Raw genomic sequence first — 19,963 nt, 5'->3', positions numbered from 1 at the left:
AAGAATTTTGAGGAAATGGATGTTTTAAAAAAATAAAATAAGGATGAAGATGCAGGCAAGGGAGTCTAAAATTATATCAAAAGGAGGGGCAGATGCAGACGTATCATCCACCAGAAACTTATAAGGTTTGAGATTGTCAAGGTTGAGTTCTGGTGGCTCAAAGGAAAACACCACCAAATCAAAAATATCTCTCATGCAAACATTGCAGATTAGTCATAAGTCCCTCAGGCGAGAGAGGGACTTAGTTAAGTTCAACCCAACCCGAACTTAGTCAGTCCTCCCTTCTGAGTTGGCAGGCTGGCGCGAGCTTAACAAAGCCTCTCCAAGGATGCGTGAAGCATCTCCAAAGAAGGGGCTTATGTACCTCTAAAGTCACACCATTGGCCCTACAGACTCAAGAATTTCTGGCAAAAAAATACATATTTTCTTTTCAAAATGTTTTGAAAAATTTGGTTTTTAGTTTAAAAATATCTGAGTAGACAGACTTGTAGCCTGCAATCTCAGCTTCCATTTCACAGTTTTTTTACCTAGCTGGCATACATAATTACTAGCCCACTCCACCTACTGTGAAGTGGTTTTGGAGTCGTGATCCAGCGGTTTTTGGGCTCAAAATTTGAAATTCCCTGAGCCTGCGCGGGCTCAAAGGGGGGGGATTGCGTACAGAAATCCACCATGTAACAACATTTACAGGATGTTTCTTACCAGGGGGGATGGATACAGGCAACACTGGGTCGCTACGCTAACCATAGCGGTTAGCATAGCGTAGCGCAGCGAAAATGCGCTATTATTTAGCGTAGCGTTAGCGCAATTGCACGCATATGCGCTAACGCTACGCGCACGCGGTGCGCAGCTATTTTAGCTGATAGCGTAGCGTTAGCGCAGATGTGCGCAATTGCGCTAACGCTACACATGCAGAGCGCAAAAGAGCGCGCGCTACGCTGCGCTACAGCGCCTTCAGCGGGAAAAAAGGGCTTTTTTTCCGCTAAAAGCGCTGTAGCGCAGCGCAGCGCAGCGTAGCGACTGTAGCGGCGCGCTAACGCTAACAAAGAATTGGCGCGCTGTTAGCGCCGCTGAAAATTAGCGCAGCGTGGCGGCGCTAACAGCGCGCTAACGCTATGCAAAATAGATGGGCGCTTTTTGCCGCTACGCTAACGCGTAGCGACCCAGTGTTGATACAGGGAAGTTTGAGGTGGGGGAAAATAAGCTAAGAAGCTGGTAATTGTAATGGTGCCAAAGGCAAGGAGAGAATTGGAAGTCTAGAGGGTGATATTGGGGAAAATGGGGGAGCGTGGCATCCTCCCTGCAATTTGTCTTTATCCTGTTGGGCCAGACATGCAACTTTAGAGGCAAGTCCCTCCTTCGGAGGTTGCTACGCTGTGGTGATCCAGATCTGTTGCGCGCAACAAAACTGCCAAAACCTCAACTCACAGCCTACAATACTAGCATATGATAGAATATTATTAGAGAAATAGATTCTAAATACAAACTTAACCCTAGTCACTCACTTCAACTACCCAGCTAGCTCTTTTAGTTTAGAAGTTAGTTACAATTATAGGTTTAGTACAGGCCATACCCAGGTGGAAATTCATATAAATCATAAAAGGCATGCATATATAGAAGAGTATAGTTAAATTTACTAGTTAGGCAGGCCTCCGCTATTAGCTACAGATCACCTCACGCAACCTGCGCGTTGGAAACTGCATCAACTAGGCCTCCACTCAACAACTCAACAGATTTGCATGGACCTTACATCGATGCATGCGGTCAGAAAGCCTCCACTTTGGCAGTGCAACCAACCTAGGTGGACTTTGCCTTAAAAAGTACAAATCACACATGGTCATGCGGAACATCAGTTTAAGTTATGCACCCCTGGCAGAAGGCAGTGCAATCCACAGGGTCACCACCAGCAGAAATGCCTCAAGTGCAGCCCTCACCAGCAAAAATAACTCAGAAAAGAATATATAAGGAGGCCCTCCTCCCACCATTTTTCCATCATCACCCAGGCACCCCAGCTCAGTGGTCAACAGTCATCCTTTCGCCATCAGCACGGAAACACAGTCATCAGGCATCAACATAGAAAACTCATATCACACTCCATCATCACTTCACTCTGCTAAAACCATAAAAACCAACAAAACAGATTCTCACTTGATTATATTCTTCACCCATCTCACCATATTAAGGTTGTATACGCACCTTGTACTTGTTAAAACTGATCTAGGTCTGATAGAGACTACTACATACAAGTTTTCTCCATCATAAAGTCACGCCACAACAATAAATAAATTTGTTGTCAGAATTCTGTGTAGTATAATAGAGGGGCAGGTCTTTCAAACCACCCGTAACAGTAGTATTACTTAGCCGGAATATCATATTGTTATTTCCCCCTCAAAGGACTGCCAACCCATCCCAAAGGAGTTCTCACAACGCTCCCCCGAGGAGGGTACACTTGTATTAAGTTTGAGGCTGGCGCCCTTTGCGTGAAGCGCGAGCCTCCAAAGGAGGGACTTGGGAGTGAGCCGGAAAATTTGGCGTGAGTGCTGAGGACTGCCTCAACCCATTTGGCTGGTGTCAAACTTTGACACCAAACCACCATAGCATCCTGTGAGCCAAATGGGCCGCTCAGGTGCCAAATTGAAGCCTTGCATCTGGCCTTCAAGCCTAGATAGGCCACATATTTTCATCTTGAAAGGTCTTACGTTACAAAGCTTGCAAAATCAAGCTTCCAAGATTCTGGGAATGATTGTACACTTCTGCATCTATAGTAAGTGCATGGAAGCTGTATTTTCTGCTTTTAATTAAATTAAAATGTGTATGTTTCACCAAGTTCACTTCTCAATTCATGATTGATGCATAATATTTATGTTGTTATGCTTGATGTACAGGGGTTGGAAAAAAAACTTGACTTGTTGGAGCGAGCTCAGCAGTGATTTTGCAAGGATGTACAGCGGCCAGCTGGGGGGATCAAAAGCTGATCAGTGGATGGCTGCCTGCACAAGAAGCTAGCCTACAAGGCCACGCCACTCATGTCCCTATTTGTTGAGATGTACTGAGGTGTCACATCTCTTTCTTGTCTTTCATGTGCTTCAAACCTTTTTCTCCTCTTTCACACACGTGACATCTTGTAGTTAGTTACCTGAGGCAGCAGAGTCGTGGAAGGTCTTTTCCTCAACAACTCACTGTGTTCTGCTGTCTCAGGGTGTTCATTGCAACACTATTGAGCAAAAATTGGGTGTGAGATAGTGGATCAAAGGAAGAATGGGAGTTGGTTGGGCCCCAGGCTTGTCAGCTCTCACGCCAAAATCAGTGGCTTGGGGGCAAGCCTCTCTGTGAGACAGAGAACCTGCGGGGATCTCCTCCAGAGAGGCTTGGTTAAGCTTGCACCTAACCGCAGTCTGACATGGGAGCCAACATAGGGCCAGGCCAACCTTCCCGCCCCCGCCTTCACCGCGTGCAAAAACAAGTCATGTATGCGGGACAGGTTACACTGTCCTGTCAGCACTACGTGACATGGAGGACCTGTAATTTCACAGGTCTCCTTTTCATGCAGACAAAATGTTATAAGCACCATGGGGTAAATGTCACGTACACTGACAGTTCATGGCGCCCACATGTCTGTCATTATTTGTGACATGACTGCACAGCCTGTAGTGCAGTCATGAACTGTTTTTGAACACGGTGCTTGATACATATTTTGGTGTGCTCCACAGTGGGAGGACTCAGAACCCTGAACTTATTCAGTCCCACTTCTGCCTTGCGCAAAGCATGAGCCTCCAAAGGAGGGACTTGGGACTAAGCAGCAAAAGTTGGTGTGAATCCTAAGGACCCCATTTTTTATTTTGGCTGGTGTCAAACTTTGACCCCATTTTACTATACCATCCTGTGGACCAAATTGGCCACCCAGGAGCCAAATTGAAGGCCTACATCTGGATTGCCTTCAAGACTACATAGGCCACTATTTTTTTTCTCTAATGGCCTTGAACCAAGAAGGCATGTAACTTCATGACTTCAAGATTCAAGGATTTATCATACAAAAGTACATGTGAAAATGTTGTACCAGAGCTGTATCTAGCACACTGCTGTTTTAAATCTGCCTGGAAGAGTACAGGGATGTTTATGGAAATAGTTCCTGTACACAAGTAAAAAAAATACCACATCTGTTGAAGAGAGCTCATTGGTTTTTTTGCAGGGGTGTACAGGAGCCCCATGTGGGATTTATGGGAGTATGAGTGGATGAATGCCTGTGGAAGAAGCTAGGCTCCAAGGCCATGTCACTCATGAACCAATTGGAGCAGCTGGTGATGTGTAATAAGGGGTTTGCCAAGCCTTACATGCGTCAGGACTTACACCAAAGCTTGGTGCTTGGGGGCAAGCCTCTCTGTGAGCTCATCACCGCGGTCGGGGTGACCTCCCACCTGGTTGCCACGTACGTGGCCCGCGGTCGCACAGTCAACCAACAGTGGCCGGTAGTGGGTATCCGACCAGGGCCTCTTGTGCGTGACCCCCTGGGGGGAGGTTTCCAGCTTAATGAAGTCCCTCTATTGGAGGGGGGACGCCGTCCCGCAGGGACCCTCCCAAGGAGGGACTTCTGCTAAGTCAACCCCGTGGGCTGAGAGAATTAGGAAAATGGTGTTTTTCAATCCTTTCTGGATGCACCATTTCTCACTGTGCAATGAAACTTTGGATGAACAAAAAATGCACAAGATCATGAAGAAACTTTTTACATATCATGGCTATTTTTCAGGTCCTTTGGTGGCCATTGAGATCATTTTTTGTGACTGACATGTGTCCACTTCATTGTGTAATACACATTTTGCACTGTACAGAATCTGAAATTGATGATGTCACAACTCTGATTGCAGCTCAACTAGAAGAGTTGAGGATGAGAAAAAATGATCAAAAGATGGAGAAGGCTTGGGCCATCCCAGCAATGAAAATTAGAGCAAAAAAGGTGCAGAAACTCATGCACCACTCTTTGGCCATTGCCACTGCCCTTGTCAAATGTTAAGAATCTGTCTGATAACAATGGTGTTGTAATGTAACAGAGAAGATAAAAAACAGTCCCCATGTGCCACATGAGATAATGCAATACAAAAATAAAATTAAACAGATCTGACAATGATAATTATAATGCTAGAAACATTATGTTTTGGTAACCTGCCATTTCTAGTAATGTAACTACCCAGTGTTGGTGCTGTGCCCTGAAATCCACAGCTTTACCATCAAAAATTATTTGCAAAGTCCAACCTTTTGTCACAGCAAAATACACAGCAAACCTCCCACCAACGGTGCAACAATTACATTATATGTAATTGTAATTTTGTGTAACGTCACCATCTTTGCCGCCATTACAGTGTACTTGTATCATAATTATTTCTTGATACACTACACTGTGATGCCTAGGTATTGTATTGGCAGCCTGTTACAATACAGATACCCTGTAGACAATGTATCAAGTACGCCAATGCAATACAAACCAATTACCAATACATCTTGGTATGTACTCAATTCCGACCTGTGGCGCCGCCAATCATGACATCATCCACAAAGCCTTGCCCTTTAACTCCGGAATTGCTCTCTGTCTCAGCCTTCAAGTCCAACTCCTCCTGACCATCATCACTCCGATTCCTCCTGACCATCACCCCTCCAAACCCTTGCTTCTTGGCTGGCATCCTTTGGCCGCCAATTCTTGATCCCCCCTGCATGAGAATGTGATGGCTTCTTTGACTGACACACCCAACCCTTCCGGTACACTTCCCTCACAGTCGCAGAACCAAAAAACGGCCCCCAATGTTCCTTCGCGGCCTCAATCCCGGCAATCTAACCGTATCGTTACTCCAGTCAAAACACATGCCAATTATGTTCGAACTAGTCGTGATACTCGTCAATCTCTAACCCGCAACAACCAGTCTGAAACCTCCAACAATGAAGAATCTTCACATCGAGCCCCCAAAAAAACCCAATCCACCAGCAAAAAAAAGAGCCAGCCACGACTATCAAAATCTTCAAAGGCTGGTCCGAGTTTGACTTCAAAACAAAAGAGAACACCGGTCTTGAAGAAGAGGAAGCGAAACCTAGCAGCTGATGAGTCTGAAGATCACTCCGAATCTTCTGAGGATAAGGAGGACGACTGCGAATCAGACTTAGATGAGGTGACTGCAGCCATGAATCTTCCCCAGGACTCGGATAATGAGAACGCGAAGATGAAGAAGAAAGTTAGAGGCCCTGCATCGACCCAGTACGACGCAATTGAGTGGTATTTTGAACCTCCAGTTTATGGTGAAGGCGAAGTGAGTTGAATTTATTTGTGATATGTTGAGAATACCTTGATAATCTGAGCTTCTTATTGAAATTTTTCTCATTATAATCTTCAGACAACAGGACAAAAGCTATTCTATCGATGCAAATGGTGTACTAAATTATACAAAAGGGGGAAAGATACTCACTCGAACCTTGTGAAGCATCAAGATGGAGACTCGGGGCAGATGCCTTGCAGAGGTAGGAAAGATGCGATCAATGACGGAGCGAACTTGCCGGTTACGGTGAAAGACAAGGAGGCTGCAAAGTTGAAAGCTGCTCCGGCAAGCAAGTTTCTACTCGGTGGCTTGTTTGACAACAGGAGCCTCAACAAACTTCTTGTCATGCGGATCGTTCAGTCTGCTCTTCCTTGGACCCGAATCCAGGATTTTCTGCTTGGAGTGGCTTTCAACTATGCTCGGCAGGGAATCAGGATCTATTCTCGCACCTGGGCTGCAACCAAAGCTCATCGTCTGTACATCAGCTTGCAGGAGAAGGTTTTGAATACCCTGAGAGTCAGTCATTTCTTTGTTTTTTCTCTCTTAAATTGCAATGACCAGAAGCTGACCTGATTTGTCAAAACTAGTTAAACAAATCTAAAATAACACTCATCCATGATGTATGGACGACAAAAGGTAATCACCATGCGTTCATGGGGATAGCCGCGGCCTACATCTCCGACGACTGGATATTTAAGTTATGCCACTTGGGCATGAAGTATATTTTGTGGACTCACAAGGGCAAGTACCTTGCAGTGCCCTTCGCAAACATCATTACCAAATCGTCCCTTCATGAAAAGATAAGTCTTTGTGATTGATTTTTCCATTACCACTTTCCTATCCACATGAATGTCTTCATAACTGATGAAAATAATCTAATACGTTCTTGCTCAGACTACAGATTCTGGTTCAAATAATGGAAAGATGACTTCCGAGGTTGACCGGCTAGTTGGGAAAAAAACTTGCTTCAATCTGAACCTTTCCCAAAATCACATCAAGTGTTTCTGCCACAAAGTCGCCTTAATTCTCAGCGGGGGCCTCAAGGAGATTGAAATGGCTTTGGAAGGTTTGACTCGAGATAAAGAAAGCACTCTAGGCTTTGTACCCGAGCTTACATCAATATCAGAAGAATCCGAAGATAAAAATGATTCAAGCAAGCAACCTGCAACATTTGAATCTGACGATGAGCTCATAGAATCTAGCAGCGATGAGTCTGAAATAGCACCCGTTCACATAGAAGCAGAAAGCAACCCAGCGGCCAAACGTAAAAAACCAAACATGATCTCTTCAGTATTGAAAAAGTTGATTTTTTTGTTATTGTCATGGTAATACTCCAACGCAAATGAGCTCTGAACTTGAATTTTTTTTTCTGTCACTAAAACATAGGTTGATTATGTGATTCAGCAAATCACTTCTTCAGCAGCTAGACGTTCTGAATTCAATATCTGGGCCGAGAAACTCGAATACAACGGTCCAAGCCTCATTGCTGGATACGGAATACGTTGGAATATCAAGTGGCAAAGCCGGGACCCCGCATATCAGGCTTGAACCATCATCAACAAACTCATTGAAAATGAAAAAGACCGCCAAGAACGTGATGGCGGGAAAAATTTCTACCAAGAGTATGTGATATGTCGGGGTGACTGGGAAATTGTGAAGAAGCTGAATGATATTCTTGGTGTAAGTTTGCCATCAACCCGGCTAATCTCGATGTTTCTTTGTTGATCAACTCAATTTTACTAGGAATTCTACTTCATAACAAAGAAGATGGAGGGAGATCGTTCCTCTGCCTGTCTGATGATTGCCGAGTACCTGAACATAATCAACTTCCTCAGAGATTGAATTGAATTAACAACGGAAGTCGAATTCCGAACTATGATGCGTAAGATGATACTGAAGACTGAGACATATCTTGACGAGGCATTGGATTGCAATGCTATACTCCTTGCAACCATCTTAAACCCAGCATATCGTTTATTGATCTTCAAGGCCTGGTTCAAGGAACACCATACTTACACTGAATCATTACTTCAATCTGAATACTGTGAACGAAAGAAAGAACTAGATACAAATCAAAGCTCAAAAGATAAATCTCCGCCACTTGACCGTCAACCATCATCAAAACACCATTGCCAGGCTCTTGATGACTTTGACTTTTTCCCTGAAACAAACGAAGCCCCGATTGTCGAAGAACTTGTGGATTACATTGGAGGTAAATACAAGTTGCCTGCAGCAAAAGCAGACAAAGCCTTGAACTGGTGGCAGGTATGTTGTGCATTCTCTTTTTTATATCATTGACCTATAGAAATAATGCATTGAAGTGGTTTGAATTTCTTCCAGGACCATGAGGCGGAGTTCCCCCACAATTGCCCGGGATTACTTGGCTTGTTGTGCAACCTCGGCAAGTGTGGAACATTGTTTCTCTGCTGCGGCTGATGTGTGTGGACGTGATCGCGGCAGCTTATCCGCTAGAACAATTGAACAATGTGTTAGCTCAAATCAGTGGCTACGTCAAGGTTTCGAGGCCAATGGAGACTTTGAAGATGCCCAAGTCTTGGTTTCTCGAGCTCTTCAGTTCCAAGAAGAAAATAACAAGAAGCAGAGTTGTGAGAAAGATTCCGAGCCCACAGAAGCTGAGACTTAGATCATCGGGTATCAGGAGTTTCTTTTCTTTGATTCTAATTAAAATGCATGTTTATCGCCCTCCCCTCAATCAATCATGCAACTGTTATGTTACATTAGCAAAAAATATCCTAACTTGGCGTTTTTTAGCGCCCTTAAGCTACCCTTTTTTCTATTGTCTTGTGTATTACAGCTACAGCTAATACAAATCTCAAAATATATCCGTGTATTTTAATCGCTAGAATTATCCTTTTTTAGCAGCTATTTGCTAGGCTTCAGCTTTTCCTAGCATTGCTAAGCTATTTTAGCGACTTATTTAGCGGTAATTATTGCTAATTTATTCACTATGTTACAGGTAAATCTCATGTGATATAGGTCTTTAATGGGAATTGAACTCTTGACCTGGTGAGTACCTATATCTATTCAAAAATGGGGGCTCATATCAAAGGTGACATGCGTGGTCAGTTGTGACGAAACTTTTCTGCCTGCTGTACACAATCTTGACTAGACTCTGCTCAGTTGCATGGGAATCTGGAGATGTGTAATAGTCCCGCTCAGCTCGTCAGCTGGGTAAAATTTATTTTTGCACATGTAACTATTTCATTAGCGCATGAGGCAACTAGGGCGCTAAACTACAGCTAAGTTTAGCTTTAGCGATGTCAGGAAGCTAAACTGCATTGGGAATGATAGCATTGTAGCAAGCGCCACAATAGGCTACCTGCTAAGTGTAGTGCTCTTCAGCTAGCGCTAATGCTAACAGCTGGGATTATTAGCGGGGACCATTAAGCTAATTTATTAGCGCTGCTAATTACTTTTAGCGTAATAGTTGCACCGTTGCCTCAATCATCTCTTAACCCCCAATTCCCCTAACAGGCTAGGAGTATATTTGTAAACTTAAAAAAATGGTCTAAAATTACCCCAGATACAGTGTTGGTATTGTATTGGGTACCCAATACAATACATCTGTAATCAAATATTTGTATCATGTAATTAATACTTTGTAACTGTATCGTATTGGACCACCAATACAATACAAGTGATCTTAAATTACATGTAATGGTCAGAGATTACAATACAGTTACAGGCCAAGAAATTACGTGTAACGTAATTGTTTCACCGTTGCTCCCACTGGCACCAGGGGAGTTGTTTTGAGTTGGATTTGGGTCCACTCCACCAGTATGGCTATGATGTATTTTACTTTGGCAAATACAAAAATGTGTGCCCCTTCCACAGTAACCCCTCAAGCTACCTGTAAGGACTTGAGTTGAGTCCTTCACTGGTTGTCTTTGAAGGGGCATGAGGGGACAAGGCTAGGGGCTGTTAGGGAAAAGTTCTAGTTCTGATGGGTCTTTTGTTGCATTTGGGGAAAGTCTATCATGGTAGAGAGAAGATGAAGGGGCCAGGATCTCTCAGTATGTACAGTGCCCGGAAGAAAGTTTTCATTAAATTTCTTTCAACAAGAACACATACAAAACATGCCTGCTAATTTCTGATTTATTAGGAGGATGGACAGAAAGGTTCCAAAAGAATGAATATAAGTAATGTTTTTGGAAAAAATAAGTGCATACTAGCTGAAAATATTTTTTTCATTAAATGATAATTTTGGAAAATCTTTAATACTATTCCAAAAAAATTGTGAATAATCAGAATCAATAGACTGACATGTGACGTGAATGATAATAAATGAAAAAAATGAATCCCAAAATCCATCCTAAATTTTTGTGGGCAGGGAAAGTACCTCAAAAATTGCAAATTTGCACTGCAGGTAACAAAAAAACAGTGTCTGAGGTGTTTTCACTGCCAACTAAAATTTAGGATGGATTTTGGGATTCATTTTTTTCATTTATTATCATTCACGTCACATGTCAGTCTATTGATTCTGATTATTCACAATTTTTTTGGAATAGTATTAAAGATTTTCCAAAATTATCATTTAATGAAAAAAATATTTTCAGCTAGTATGCACTTATTTTTTCCAAAAACATTACTTATATTCATTCTTTTGGAACCTTTCTGTCCATCCTCCTAATAAACCAGAAATTAACAGGCATGGTTTGTATGTGTTCTTGTCAAAAGAAATTTAATGAAAACTTTCTTCCGGGCACTGTACAACCAAGGGAAAGAGAAGAGAAGTGGAAAGAGGAAAAGGGGGGGAGACTTACCTAGCATGGTAGAGAGAAGATGAAAGGGGCCAGGATCTCTACCGGCTATGAGAAGGAAGGGACTCAGACTAAGTACTGAGTAGCTTGTGTAGATTTGTGAAAGATCTTGTGAAACCCCACAAGGGGTGGGGGTTTACATTACCACCAGGGAAGTTGATAACAACAGATGTGGTCAGCTGAAGGAAAAACTCATAACCATTTCCACATTCTTTTGATAAAATCTTTCAAAGATCCATCCTGTACAGAGGCCTTTCAGACCCATGTGCTATGTTGATTAGGGTTATTTAGGATAAAGCAAATACAGCAGCTCTTTTACAAGTGGGTTGCTGGCCAAACATTATGCGTAGATCCACTCTGATTCTGGATTTAAGACATCGCATTGCGCTCCAAGATGGTTTTTGACTTTACAGATGAATATTAATTGTCACCCAGAACTTTGGTTGGTTCAAGAGAATGATTCAGAACAAAGCTACTTATTACATCACTAGAATATGAACCTCGGGATCAGGGTACCACATGGTTAAGTGGGCAATGTATCAAAACACCCTTTGTTAAAGAGTTAAGTGCCACTTCTTCGCGTAGAAAGGGCTACCATCTTTTCCATTTGCGTACATAGAATGACATCTTTCCTTCAGAAGAAGACCAGGACTACGTAGAATATTTGCGCTTTTTGACGAAAGGACCTTGTTTATTCGTAGTTGGCGCCTGAATGGTGAAATGAGCTGGTTTTTTATCTAAAGGGTCTGATGATGAACAGCTCATTGTCAGGCCTTGCTTGTGGGTAGCTTCAAGTTCCAGGCTGTGAGGTCTGAACAAACCTTCGGAAAAACTTTTGGAATCGACGTCGGGGTGCTCCTCATCGGAGACAGACGGCGGGCCATAGTCGGAAACGTCTTCTTCTTTAATCGGAGAATCGGACGACGAGTCTGCTTCGCTAAATGCAGACTCACTTGGATCGTGGATGTAGGGAATCAAAGCTATGAACTGAGTTTCCGAACTCATCGTGGGCAAATCACTGCCCGATATAATGCTGACACTATCAACCTGGAAAATTATAGATTGATCAGTAGCATCCATGCAGATACATGTCGGCACTACGCACAAGTACAACCGCCCTATTATTAGTCTCATCCCAATCTACAAGCATTCCATTGACTTCAACCTCTCGTCCAACCTGGTATAAAACATGGGTGTTCACGAGGTTGGGCTGCGATGAGACAAGATATTTCACTGAAAAGGGAATGTGGGCACGTTTCTGTTAGGCAAGGAAACAGGAAAGATTAACCATAGTATGCATAATGTGGTTTTGATAAAGTCCAACGTGCGTACCTCATAGTCATAGCCATTGTGTTTGACGATTACCTCAAGCCAATTCTTTCTGCTTTGCTGGGGAGCTTCGACTTCAGTTCGCTTGATCACATGACCGAGCCCGGTGATTGAGGTCTTGTTGCCAAGTTCGACGGGTATCTTGCCGATCGGCCCTAATGGTAACACACATATGTGGAAGTAAAAAAATCTTGGGTCTGTCCCATCTTCCCGCGCAATCAAACTTCCTCTCAAACCATACAAGCAACCGGGTTCAAGAGTGTTGCATATTGATGTGTTGCACATCAATGTAAATGGCACCTCTTGTTTTTTCTCGCTCGATATACCACGACACCGGAGCGTGCTTGGAGTGGAAATCCACCCGTACCGGCTTCCGAGCGGTGCCATTACCACGGACTAAACGTAAATTTAAAGCAGGTTTATAATTGTGTCCTATGTAGTAATTATTTACATCAATCACCTGGGATTGATCACTCACCTCTCCAGTTGTTTCGAAGACACCGAAACACGTGGTGGGGCGGGTGTATGTGCGCCTTCGTGGTGATGCAGAAAACATAGCTTTTGTGATATGATATCGAGGATGTTTAAGTCTTTGTCACAAAGCCTCGAAGAAAATCAGATGTAAGGATTTCAGGGTAGTCGCAAGAAGTTGTCCTGTTAGTTTGTGATAGCCGCTTGTAGATGTGATTTGAATATCGCCAGCTTTTGGATGCAGACAAGATGCGAGATTTGATGCTTTTATCGGTGGCATTGAAGTGGTTTATTTATTGACAACCAGGGATCAGAGCTACGCGCGGTGAGCTTCTGCATTGGATACACTGGATAGCCGGCTCTGGAAGCTGCAGTCTGATACGGCTCCTGTGGGTTGGGATTGTGTGCATGTCCACAACAACGACCATGGAGAAATTGGAGAAATGCGGGCATCGGTGCGATGAGCCATAGTATCCGTAGCTAGGACGGCTGAAGGGACCAGCTGGCTGGGTCAAACAGCCCGGACCCAAAGTATTAATCCGGATTGGTGTGAGAGGCCAAGAGCGGCGAAGAAAGGGATAAGAGGCAACTGGGACCTCGAGCCGGGTTTGGTGCCGCTATGGCCGCATTCGGCCAGCTGCAGGTTCACATCGAAGAGACCGCGCAGGTATGGGTGCATTGGGGACGAATAAAGGATTCAAACGGATGCACTTCCTACAAACAACACACCTTTACATTTCACCTACGATATCAGCATCTATACCAGATCAATGACTAACCACAATGTTCATCAACACGGAGTGGAAATGAACTATTGTCAATCACCTGAAGAGTCTGATAGAACTGTTGGTACAATCGCATGAGCCAATGCGGATGGATCAAGCAGGGGTCAAAAGACTCCGCAAGCCAAGATGCAATATTCTAATAATATTGCCAATTGGTAGAAAAAGTTAAGATCAGATGAAAGAATGCACACTGCGGTCAGCTCGGCAAGACAGAGCCACAGTCTTCAATTCTGCCAAGGAGCACTACACGATGCCGGAACAAAAGGGGACTAAGTAGAATGTTTCGGACTACAAATTGGACCAAAGATGACAATGAAAAACGTTCCAGAGGTGAACTAGTCCAGCTATAGATGATTGAAAACTGCACAGTACCTTCTTCTGACGATAAAATACATGGGTCAAAGAATCACCACCTTGTCCATCGATATAGGATAACCTCGTGTCCTGGGGAAAAGACGGTTACTAGGTAGAAGATTTGCGCTTCTTGAAGACATGACCTTGTATACTCGCAGTGGCAGTACTAATAATGGAAATATCTGGTTTGTTTTCTACGCGTTCTGATGAAAAATAACAAGTCTTTTGTCAGACTTGGCACGAGGATAGCTTCCAGGTGAATCTCATGATCCTGATTTTCGTCGAGACTTTTGTGAAGTGTACACATACCAGAACTTTGTTGTTTGCAGTGTGCCATCAATCTTTTTGATCTTCGGACCGGCCGATCGGATTGCCTGTTGTCAACCATAAAACTTTTGGAATCGACATTGAAGCATTCATCATCCGGGACAGATGGCGGATCATGATCCTCAGCCTCTTCTTCACCCGTTCCAATACTGTCTGCCTCGTCTGCGTCACTACATGGATAGTCGTTTGGATTATAGCCGTGGCGACGTATTGAAGCTGTTACAGCCTCATAGGACATGTGGCCCGCTGTCACACTGATACGGTCAACCTGAAAAATGATAGACTGATCATCAGCCTCCAATATCAGATCATTGAAGTTGAGTGCTACTCACAAGCACAACCGCCACCTTATTGCTCTTATCCCAACCTACGAGCCTTCCGCAGACGTCAACCTCTCGTCCATCCCGGTATAGCACGCGGCTCTTCACGAAGTTTGGCTGCGATGAGACAAGATATTTGACTAAAAAGGGAACATTTTCCCCCTTCTGTTAGGCAAGGAAACAAGGGAGGTTAACCACACTATCTAATTTTGATAAATGGGTGACGTGCATATGAAATATTTATGTACCTCATAGTCCCAGCCGTTGTGCTCGACAGTTGCCTCAAGCCAATCCACCCCTTTTTGTTGGGGATCAACAATTCTTTTTTGACTGATGATATGGCCAGGCCCGGCGAATACGGCTTTGTTGCGAAGTTTGATGCGAATCTTGCATACTAGCCCTATCTTGGTAACACTCTCGTGAAAGTAAAAAACTCTCGTTTCTGTCCCATTGTTCCTTGGAATGAAGCTTCCCGCGAGAGAATACAAGCAACCGGCTTGAAGAGTGTTCTGTCTGGAGGTGTGGCACATCAATCTCACATAAACATCACGCTTTTTCTTGCTAATGACATCTCGAGACCGGAACCTGCTACGAGTGGAAATCCAACCGTACCCGTTGGCATCTGTTGAGTCTACCTCGGACTGGAACATGAATCTAGATCAGGAATGTGGAAATTGTGTCCTCATGATAACAGCAATCATCTGATATTGATCACTTACGTCTTCAATCGCTTCGAAATGAGCGAAACTTGTAACATGATGCGTTAATGTCACATGTTTAGGTGGGAGAGACATAGCTGCTTGTGTGCGATGAAATTGCTGATGTTCAAGCTTTTCTCACAGCAATTCGAAGGAAGGGAGATGGGTGAGTTTCAGTTGAAAAAAGGAACTCGGAGCAATTGCAAAAAGTTATTGATTGGTTCGTGGAAGCAGCTTTCCAGCAAGAAATTGTGCAATCGAGCACAGGTGGTTAATAACCAAGTAACGTCAAGGAGTTAAGGAAGAGGAAGCAATCCAGGATTTCGGGTTGGAAAAATTTGAGATTGGCAGAGCCTGGATGAAAAACTGGAAATGATCAATGTGTTTGTGTTGGTGACGGATAAAGAGTTTCACAGGCCCCTGGAGGTTTACTTATACGCGGTTCGAGTGGAACTTGCTGTCAGGTGGCTGGTGAGATCTCACCGAAGACCGGTTAAGGATATTTTCAACGCTCTTTGCCCCATGGCTGTGCCGTGTGTTGCAGCAACCACATGGCTGAAGTAGCATAAGTTATGCGAACTAGTTGGAAAAAACAGCCAAGCTCGATAACACTATAGTTTCTCCGTTGCTTCCGCCAAGGTAAGATCGGTTTGACCTGGTCTTAGACTTTGCGCAGCTGACCTTGGAACAGTTTCCTGAGAGCCTGGGTCAAAGAACTGGGGGGGGGGGGGGGGATGGTTCAGGGTTCAGACAGCCATTGGGAAAGGAGCTTGCTGTGTATTCTTATCTTTTGGTCTACAAATGTGTGGCCTTGCAGGAGGGTCAAAACAACTGAATTGAAAGCGTCCCCGCAATATTTCCATTGCCAACAAATTAGCTTCTTGGCTTTGAACCCTCTCATCTATCACAACTCTCCGTTTCAGACTTGGCAATTTGCTCAGGATGGTTGAGGATGGTTGTGATCATAATTTCTTACTATCTAAGAACATTGCACAGTGATTAACAAGCAGAATTGACATGACAGGCTTTTATTACGTCTCACGAATAAGCTCGAGAGGAAGGGGATGGCCAGTTGGGTGTGACATTGAAGGTCTTTTTGGCCGTGGTGCTGGCTTTGGTTGATTTGTTTTTATGTCAATCTTTGTGATAATCGACCCATCGTTAGACGTTCGTCAGGGGTAACTTGCAGGAAGCCAACCGCTTCGATTGTTGAATCCATGACCGCGACCTTTTCAAGTTTGAGCAACCCAAGGCTTCGTCGCTCTAGTGGTGTCAATCATCTTGATTTTGGATTGTACGGATCGGGCCGAATACCATCAGCGGTGAGGTTTTCCCAATGGCGATTGAACAGCTCGGTTGGATTGGTCGGCGAATAGTGAGCGCAAACCATAGCAAACATGTCGAGTATTTTTATACATTCGGCTGCTTCTGTCAAAGAGGCATCACAATGGGTACCCAAGGGGCTGAGAACGACGGACCCCTGCGGAGCTGGAGTAGCCGTTCCCGAGCCCACGGAAATGGAAGAATCATACTGCCGCGACATTTTCCTACGAGTGAGTAAGACTCTCAAGTTTGCGTCCTATGCATTGTGGAGAAGAGGAAGATGACTGCGTATTGGATTTTGAGGAGATTGATCAACCACGAGCTTCGATAAGTTGTGCACAGGTGATAGTAGGGCCTCCACTGGACAGACCAATGTCGATGCGCTGGTCACTTTATTGAAGGGGTTGCTACAATTTTACAAACCATATTTTACAACACATAAGGCTTGTAAACGCAATGGTCCGTAAAAATATATAAAGTGTAACCAAAAGTAGAAATTTGCAAACCATACCCCAAAAAAGAGGGCCGCAAAAGGGAAAGTATGCAAATTGCAACCCGGCTGCCCCGGAGAAGAATTTTGCACACCATTGTCTGCGCACCATGTGGCGCGCAAGAAATTTATCTTGCAAAACAACAGTTCGGGGTAAACATTTAGAATTTTGCAAGCTTTCTCCGTGCAACTCATTATGTGTTGCAAAATATGTTGTGCAAAATTGGGCCACAAATAACAGAAGTAAAATTTTGCAAATCTTACTTTGCAAACCTCATCACAAAAAACGGGAGAGACAAGCTATTCTTGTATTTCTGTCATCAGGAGAAAAAAAAGAAAGCACCAGCAATAAAACACCGATATAGGCAAAGGAAAGTAGGGGTAAACAGGTAAAACACATGCAACTTGCATGGAAGGAAACAAAAAAACAGATCATTTTTTCTTCCTGGCAGAGCGTCGGGTTGGGGGGATGACCTTCAATCGAATCGATGTGGAAGAAGCTTTTTTGGGCTCATTCTGCGCTGTGGGTGTTGCTTGGGGAAGGGAAAACAATTGTTCAAAGACGAGTGGATCTTCTTGTAGATTGACATTGAGGGATTGATCAGGATTCAGGGATAGATTGGCGTTGAGGGATTGATTGTCGTTGAGAGATTGATTGGCATTGAGGGATTGGTTGGCGATGAGGGATTGATTGGCGTTGAGGGATTCATCTGCAAAGGATTGATCGACATTGAGAGATTCATTGGCGTTAAGGGATTGGTTGGCGATGAGGGATTGATCGGTGTTGAGGGATTCATCCGCATGGAAGGATTGATTGACGGATTCATTGTCTTTGACGGTATCTTCAATCGTTGTATCCATGAATTCATCCCGCTCAGTGTTGCTTGAGGCGCCAGTGAACTCCAGATGGAAGTTGAGATGAAGAGGAGGAGGAGAATCTTTGGTGAACGTGAGCTTCAATCGGTCAACAATGTAGTGAGAAGACATAGTATGGTTATGCAAGATTGCAATATCGGACAAAACCTTTGCAAGTTTTGCTTTCTTCTTTGGCTTTGGTTTTGGAGAGAGCTCGTTTTTAGTGCATTCTTTGCACACAAGTCCCGATACTGTCACCAACCCGGTTGATTGCCAAGTTTCAACTAGCTTGGAAACAACGGTGGGCCGCTACGCTAAACTATCCGTAGCATGCGCTATCCGCTAGTTTAGCGTGGTGTAGTTCCTGACACAGTGCCGTTAGCTGTAGCGCCCGCTACGGGCCGCTACGCTACACTAACGGGCGCTAACAGCGCTATCAGCTTTTTTAGCGGTTGAATAGCACTGCTAGCGCTGATAGCGGCGATAGAGGCCCTGTAGTTTCAAGGGGGGCCTGTTAGCGGTAGCGGGCAATCACTGCCCGCTAACAGAAAACCCCCTCATTGGTAGTTTAGATCCGCTACGCTGCGCTGAACTACTGACTAAATGTAGCGTAGCGGCCCACCGTTGTTGGAAACATCCGAGTAAGGAATGCTGTTTTTGCGGAACATATGCGGCTTGACAGCCAGCACATGGTATGTTCAGTTTGCTCAATCGGGGTGGGATTGAAGTCTCTCGGGATGTAATTCGCAGGTAAACGCGCGTTTCTTGTTGATTGAAAAGAGCCGTTTGTAGTCTGGGTTCCTGTGGAGCTTGGGATCCAAAGATACCTCCAAGAATTGATCACATGAGGCAAAACATCCAGGAATAAATTCGCCAGGATACAATTGCCTCACCACTTCGAAGATTGAGTATTTACCACGACTGAGAGTGGATCAGATAGTTGGGCTAGAACTTAATTCAGCAGTGGATTGACAATTAAAATGATGGGTAAGGTGGGTGAAGAGATTGTTGCCCTTGCCACTGATGCCACAAAGCCATAATGGGCTGAAGATAGCGTAAAGTGATTCCAAGGCGGCGGCTAGCCAGCAGCGGTTGGCTTGCTTGGCATTACTCTGGCTGGCGCGGTAGGAAGGGTAGGCTGACCAGATGTTTTTGTTGAAGTTTGTTGATTTTGAAGGTCTTCCTAGTTTCTTTTCAACCAGTTCGTCAGTAGTATCGGGAGGCCTTCTGTTGTTTACAAATTTTGCTTGACCTCTCTTTTGCTTCTTGCCCAGCCCCAAGGTGGTTCCAATGTCTTTTCAGTTTTTGTCCCCGTATTTGATTTGAACTCCATCTATCAGTGCTTTCCAGTCTTTCTCCAGCATGTCGACAAATGTGAAGAGATCTATCATTCCGACCATCAGGCATTGTCTTCCCTCACTAAAGGATGGACAGCGGTAGGCAGTATTGTCAGTCAAGTTAAAGCAAGTAAACAGCATGTTTTGCAAGAAAATATATTACCTCAGACAATAATAAGTCCGATGCAAGCTCTCCTGGGCATTTGTTGTGTCAGGGAGTCCATCAGGTCCATCAGGAGTGTCCTCAATTCGTGCTTCTTGTGATGGAAAAAGAAGGGCCTTGATATCAGAAACGGTCCACCAATTGAGCCACTTTTGAAACTTTGGATAACGTCACCAAATATAGTCCACTTTCTGTTCATGGGTTTGGCCATTTGGCTCGGCAGGGTCTAGGAGACCCATACATGCCTTTCGGAAAGGTTCCTAAGTGAGCAGTGGACATAAGAAAGAAAAATGTCAACGCTTTGTGCTCAAGTCAACATAGTACAGTTGCGCAAGGCATCCTACCGTACAGCCTTGCCCGCAACAAGACATTTCAAACGCGGGTCGGATCTACGACTCCGCATATGAGCATTATGTCATTTAAATGACATTTTT

The 19,963-nt window shown here is 44.2% G+C and overlaps 4 protein-coding genes across 4 annotated transcripts; 1 reads left to right on the top strand and 3 right to left on the bottom strand.

The window, feature by feature from the left end:
* Positions 1-5,714: 5,714 nt before the first annotated feature.
* Positions 5,715-6,299, top strand: PtA15_7A112 (uncharacterized protein; the record flags this gene model as incomplete). Its single annotated transcript, XM_053170685.1, has 1 exon — positions 5,715-6,299. One exon carries the CDS (start codon positions 5,715-5,717, stop codon positions 6,297-6,299), a length of 585 nt encoding a protein of 194 aa, XP_053021941.1.
* A 5,429-nt stretch (positions 6,300-11,728) lies between these two features.
* PtA15_7A111 (uncharacterized protein) lies at positions 11,729-12,962 on the bottom strand (the record flags this gene model as incomplete). The annotated part of the gene is made up of 6 exons (XM_053170684.1): positions 11,729-11,823; positions 11,899-12,124; positions 12,183-12,335; positions 12,410-12,561; positions 12,643-12,802; positions 12,885-12,962. The coding sequence occupies 6 exons, from the start codon at positions 12,960-12,962 to the stop codon at positions 11,729-11,731; spliced, it is 864 nt and encodes a 287-aa protein (XP_053021940.1).
* Positions 12,963-14,124: 1,162 nt separating this feature from the next.
* On the bottom strand, positions 14,125-15,420 carry PtA15_7A110 (uncharacterized protein; the record flags this gene model as incomplete). The annotated part of the gene is made up of 5 exons (XM_053170683.1): positions 14,125-14,219; positions 14,326-14,611; positions 14,676-14,828; positions 14,912-15,317; positions 15,383-15,420. 5 exons carry the CDS (start codon positions 15,418-15,420, stop codon positions 14,125-14,127), a joined length of 978 nt encoding a protein of 325 aa, XP_053021939.1.
* Positions 15,421-17,606: 2,186 nt separating this feature from the next.
* PtA15_7A109 (uncharacterized protein) lies at positions 17,607-18,161 on the bottom strand (the record flags this gene model as incomplete). The annotated part of the gene is made up of 1 exon (XM_053170681.1): positions 17,607-18,161. One exon carries the CDS (start codon positions 18,159-18,161, stop codon positions 17,607-17,609), a length of 555 nt encoding a protein of 184 aa, XP_053021938.1.
* Positions 18,162-19,963: the final 1,802 nt, after the last annotated feature.

The sequence above is a fragment of the Puccinia triticina genome, chromosome 7A (genome assembly GCF_026914185.1).
Source record: "Puccinia triticina chromosome 7A, complete sequence".
Taxonomy (NCBI): Eukaryota; Fungi; Basidiomycota; class Pucciniomycetes; order Pucciniales; family Pucciniaceae; genus Puccinia; species Puccinia triticina.
The sequence above is the reverse complement of the archived record's forward strand: the minus strand, read 5'-3'. Positions and strand labels throughout refer to the sequence as shown.